Genomic DNA, 5832 nt, shown 5'->3' with positions numbered 1-5832 from the left:
CGGCCGTCACCCCCAGGCAACGAGTTTGGGGGCGCGGAGGGCGTTATTTTGACCGGGTTTTGCAAGTAAGTAACTTGCATTTAACGCGGCTCAAAAGTGCTGGGTCTGTAAGATACTAGTTTAGGCTAAGTAAATATTTGCAGGCTGATGTTGAAAGAAAACTTTAAAGGAAACAAACTGAGTTACTTTAAGTACACAAATGACAATATTTTCGTTCTGCCTTTTTAAAGCTTCCGCCTGATCATTTTCGGATTTAAATGAACTATTTTAGTTTGCGATTCCATGAAGTAAGGACTGAGTTAAGGGCACTCAGTAAATACAAATATTTACAACATAAAACTGAAGAGCTGAGGGGTTTTGCTCCACTTGTTAAGTATGATGCAGATTTGCTGTTGATGAAAAGTTGCATGTCTCAATGCAAGCTATGTTTTTTAAAAATAAAACCCTGTTTCCCCCAATCTGCAGTACTTTACATGAGAACAGTTGCAGAAAATTTAAGCTATTAATGTAGATTCTAATTCAATGTGCTATTTCTCCTTTCCCTAGTGTCTCAGTTTAAAATGGTGAATTATTCTTATGATGAAGACCTTGAGGAACTGTGTCCGGTCTGTGGAGATAAAGTGTCTGGGTACCATTATGGACTTCTCACCTGTGAAAGCTGCAAGGTTCTGTACTGATTACTTCATACAAACACAAGTACAGCCCCCCCTCCCAAAAAAAAAAAAAACCCAAACCAAAACCAAACTTTGAAATATAAGAAGAAAAAATGATAGTTAAGTAAAACAGATGTGTAATAATTTGGGTTGATACTATTTTTGTTACATTCACATAAAAAATTAAGCATGTAAAAGCTTTAGGATCTAGAAGGCTGTTGGAGAGATCTCATCTGCACAAATAGAAACAACTTGGACTGTTGTGCATTGTAGTTTTGTCATTATTTTTCAGCATTTTGCTGTTGTGAAGTGTAGTTCTAGAACAACTTTCATTCGTAGCTGTCCCAAATATGGATTTTAGTTGATTTATACACATACAGAGCATTTCTGTTCCTGGAGGGTAAAGCAGGAAAAGTATATTTTTCCTATAGGTTTGCCAAATCTAATGCAGCTTTCTTAACATTTTTTCATCCTTCAATATTACAAAGTATATTTCTGTGGCTATAATGACCATGCATTTTTTTTTTTTCATACAAACTGTAACTGTCAGAGCTCACCTGACACACTAAGTCAAGTAACTAATGATTTGGTTGAGATTATTCATTAGTTTTGAGAATTAAATATTTGTAAATGCAGCTTAGCATATTGGAAGATAAATGTTTGCATGGTTCTACTACTCTAAAGAGTTTAAATACTTATAATTTATGGCATGTCAAATTTGTAATGTAAAATTTTTCTAAAGTTCTTTATGGTTATTGAAGCAATGCACCGTAAAGGAAACTCCTTCACCGAAACAATGCATTTAAAAATATCTAGTTGCATGGAAAACTTAACTTTGCACATTTTATTTGCACTAAAACATAATCAATGAGAAATGAACAATAAACACTTACTATGCCTTTAGTGTGCACCACTGGAGTGTACAGTAGCCAGAGGTACTCTGTATTTCTGTTATCTTTGCAACAGTGTTCCTACTTATTTAATGTAAAACTCCTTTAAAGGAAAGACTTTAATTATTTTCCAATGATTAAAGAATACAAAAGGAACTGGTCAGCCTCAGTATTTCTGCTATGACTGTTAGGGGCACAGGAGACTATAGCCAGTCTAACCAAGCTTTGACATCCATCTATAAAACACAGCACAAACACAAGATAACCTCCTCTGGAGTCTGGTGTTTTTCTCCTGGGTATATCTCACTGTAATTTAAAATAAACTATGTAACTTTGTAAGTGCTTGAATGGTGTATGAAAACTACGTTACAATGATTTACATAAATGCTGAAACACACTATTCAAGCCAAACAGGCTAACTTTTCTGTCTGTCATACAGGGATTCTTCAAGCGAACAGTCCAGAATAACAAAAGGTACACATGTATAGAAAACCAGAATTGCCAGATTGACAAAACACAGAGAAAACGATGCCCTTACTGTCGATTTCAAAAATGTCTAAGTGTTGGAATGAAATTGGAAGGTAAGAGCTACAGTCTTGCTGTATTTTCAACTATACTATAGATTAATCTTGAAAGTTATAGGATTATATATGTTATTATATGCTGTTTTGCATAATAAATGCTACATATTTATCATGGTTTTGAAATGATAGTAAAAGGTGATACTACTCAGTGAAACTGTTCCTGTATTAAAAATCTCTAATGAGTAAATAGTAAATCACAACTAGTCAAAACAATAATCAACTTTTTCATAAATTTATATAATTTAATGTTTTGTTTTTAGAGTTTGCGAATGAATGGATCTAGATACAGTAGCTTTGAATCTTTTTAAAAAGATTTCATTTAGCTTGAACATAATGTATGTAAGAAGTGTCCAGATTAGGAAAAAAAAAAGGTCATTGCTAGGGAGAGCGTCTGATTTTATTTATATTTTCTCTAGGATTGTGTGTATGTATATCTGACAATAAGAAAAAAAAATCCCACAAAACAAAAAAACACCAAAACAGAGAAAATGAGGGTTTTTCCTCACACCAACTCGCCTTTGAGATTAAGGATCCAAATAATCTCTAAAGTTGTGTCCTATATTTTTGTGATGCTACACCTGAGATGCTGTTACAAATGAAAGAGAATAAGGCATTTTGAAGTATGCTTTTTGACTTCATTCCACTTTCTCACGTGCAGAAAACAATGAAAAGTGTACAGTATCCTTTGAGATAACTGAAAGCAAAATTATCAGCTCATATTCGAGAATCACACAGAGTGCATTCTAACTTTGATACATATAAAATATTAAAACTCAGATGTCTCAGCAAATAACATTTGTGCTGGATCAAGGACAAGCTCCTAAATTCCTTATCCTTACAACTATACTGAAATGGCATTCACCCTAGACACTTAACCAGGAAAAATAAGACCAAGGAGGGAAACCACAAACCACTACGGCAACCATAAGGGATAAGACACAATCACCTGAGTCTGGCAAAGGAAAGCTGTTGATAAAACTGAAGATGAACAGTAAAATCAGGCTCCTGCAGTTTGATGTATTCAATACTATTCGCAGAACTGAGCTAACACTGTCACACTGCACTAAACATTGTGAACCACTGCATGTTCTTCCACATTCAAATAGTACGAGACATTTGGAATCCTTTTCTTATTGTTGCCATTCAGAATAAGGATAAAATACATTTACCTAGTCCTACTGAACTCCTCTCAATTGCTGACAATGATAAAGGACCAAATTTTGTCTTCTGTTATTACATGCAGTTCACCTTAATTTCTATAGGAGTTACACAAAAGCATTTGCTGATCCAATTTGGCTCACAGATTTTAATTGTAGAGTACCTGGGGAGATACTGTTTAAAGTTAAGCACATTTACTAGAATGGTGCTTTAATGAATTTCCTGCGTTTTGCTCAAAATCAACATTCAACACCAATATTAGCAGCAGCATTTTTACTATAAATTTAAGAAAAGTGCTTGTAGTTTTAAAGATACTCCAGAAAATATACTTTATCTTCCTTATTGACACATCCGTACAACTTCTTTTCCTTTGTTTAGAAAATTGGAAGAACATGTGCTTCCATAATTGTAAATACTTGCGACATTTATATGTGTATTTCCCTGGTAGTGATATATATAGCCTTAAAGTCTAGTTCATAAATTACCATGGACCAGAAAAATCATTAAACGTTAAAGTCCTTATGATAATGTACAGTATTATGCGTATCTAGCATTCATAATAAATTTTTAATGTTCTACTAATCCCTAAGATAAAAAGCTCAAGAACTTAACCTCCAGCAATCTCAGCAGTCTCAACATGTCACCAGGCTGTCAAAGGTTCCTCTTTCAATCTAATTGCCGTTGGGCAAGGTGGGCTTGGTGAGAGCTCCTTGCTAGGCCATTACATACATACCATGGTGACAGACACTGCTGTGACAGAGACCACCAGTATGGCTCCCAAGGCAGCTGTTGAGGTGGATTTGTTTTAATTATTTCTAATTCCGGAGATATTACAAGTCAGAACAGTGTCAATAGTTTCTGTTTCACTTCCACCTTCTGTGTGGAAGGCAGCAAGCTGACAGCTTTCTCTCTGCACATTCCAACTGCAGCTAAACATTTTTATAGAGCTGTTCAGCTAACTAGAAATCTCAAAGTTTGACACCAACCTGAACAGAATAATCGAAAGGAAGTATTTCCTTTTTGCCAAGAAAAATGTGTTCCCCTTTGTGACTACTGAACATTTCACAATTTACGTTTCAGATGTTTTGCTGCGGTGGAAGGCAGTAATGGAATGATTGTTATGAGACAGTGTGGTCCACTGGATACGTCTCAGACAAATTCTGGACATCAGCCCTTGTTTCTTAATGACATAGTAGCTTGACATAAAACCAAATATACATTGAGATCTCCACATGATCCTATAGCAGGTGTGAAATTCCTGTAGCCAACCATTGTGTTCGTCCCTGTGTCCTAATCAATGTAAAAAGAAGTCCTTCTATGTTAGTAATATATGCATGTGATATTTAAATTGCCAGAGAAGAGTGACATTTGTTAAGTATAAATAAACCTTTTTCTTCAGGAATAAAAGTGCAACTTTGAATTTGGGGAAAAAAACAGAAGAAAAAAAAAAAGGAGTTATATTTTTTACATTTCTGCTCTGTCCTAATGTATGTTTCATTAAAGAATGTTGATTTCAAGTTTTAATTGTGAGTTACTTCCTCCTCTCCCCTGACAGCTGTACGAGCTGACCGAATGCGTGGCGGTCGAAACAAGTTTGGACCAATGTACAAGAGAGACAGGGCACTGAAGCAGCAGAAGAAAGCTCTTATCCGAGCAAATGGACTTAAACTGGAAGCCATGACTCAGGTGATCCAAGCAATGCCAACTGACCTGACAATATCCTCTGCAATCCAGAACATCCATTCTGCCTCCAAAGGCCTACCTCTGAACCATACTGCCTTGCCTCCTACAGACTATGACAGAAGTCCCTTTGTAACCTCTCCAATTAGTATGACAATGCCACCCCATGGTAGTTTGCAAGGTTACCAAACCTATGGCCATTTTCCAAGCCGTGCTATCAAGTCCGAGTACCCTGACCCTTACGCTAGTTCACCAGAGTCAATAATGGGCTACTCATACATGGATAGTTATCAAACAAGCTCACCAGCAAGTATTCCACATCTGATACTGGAACTCCTGAAATGTGAGCCAGATGAGCCGCAAGTCCAAGCTAAGATCATGGCATATCTGCAGCAAGAGCAAGCGAACAGAAGCAAACACGAGAAGCTCAACACATTTGGGCTTATGTGTAAAATGGCCGACCAAACCCTCTTCTCCATTGTTGAGTGGGCTAGGAGTAGCATCTTTTTTAGAGAACTTAAGGTAGGTAATAGTCTTACATTATATTATCATTCAATCAAGAAAAAGATTGCCAATTGTTACAACGTTGTACTTCAAGAAAAAAAATACGGTTTATCTTTTTTTCCATCTGCCCCATCTCATTGTTAATTTACTTGGCTTGAAGTAGGCGGCCTATTATGAACAGAAACTTGTAGCTGTCTTCCACCTGAGCCTGTAATTAGCTGTAGCAAAGAGATTCAAGTTTCAGTTCAGCTCTTATGTGCTTTACTATTTATCACAGCTGCTATTAACCTCTATAGGGCCTTGCATAATTTTATTCCTTCCTTGTCAGTACTGCTCACTGTCTGGCTTGCAGAGTTGTAAGCA

The 5832-nt window shown here is 36.2% G+C and overlaps 1 protein-coding gene across 1 annotated transcript; it reads left to right on the top strand.

Annotated features, from left to right (window-relative positions):
- Window positions 1-548: 548 nt before the first annotated feature.
- On the top strand, window positions 549-5553 carry LOC104412290 (nuclear receptor subfamily 5 group A member 2; the record flags this gene model as incomplete). The annotated part of the gene is made up of 3 exons (XM_010022957.1): window positions 549-665; window positions 1983-2124; window positions 4841-5553. Coding segments are annotated over exons 1-3 (960 nt in total), but the record flags the coding sequence as incomplete, so codon positions are not given.
- Between the last annotated feature and the right edge of the window lie 279 nt (window positions 5554-5832).

This window comes from Nestor notabilis, unplaced genomic scaffold (assembly GCF_000696875.1).
Source record: "Nestor notabilis isolate BGI_N333 unplaced genomic scaffold, ASM69687v1 scaffold34359, whole genome shotgun sequence".
Taxonomy (NCBI): Eukaryota; Metazoa; Chordata; class Aves; order Psittaciformes; family Psittacidae; genus Nestor; species Nestor notabilis.
This window is presented reverse-complemented; position numbering and strand designations above follow the sequence as displayed.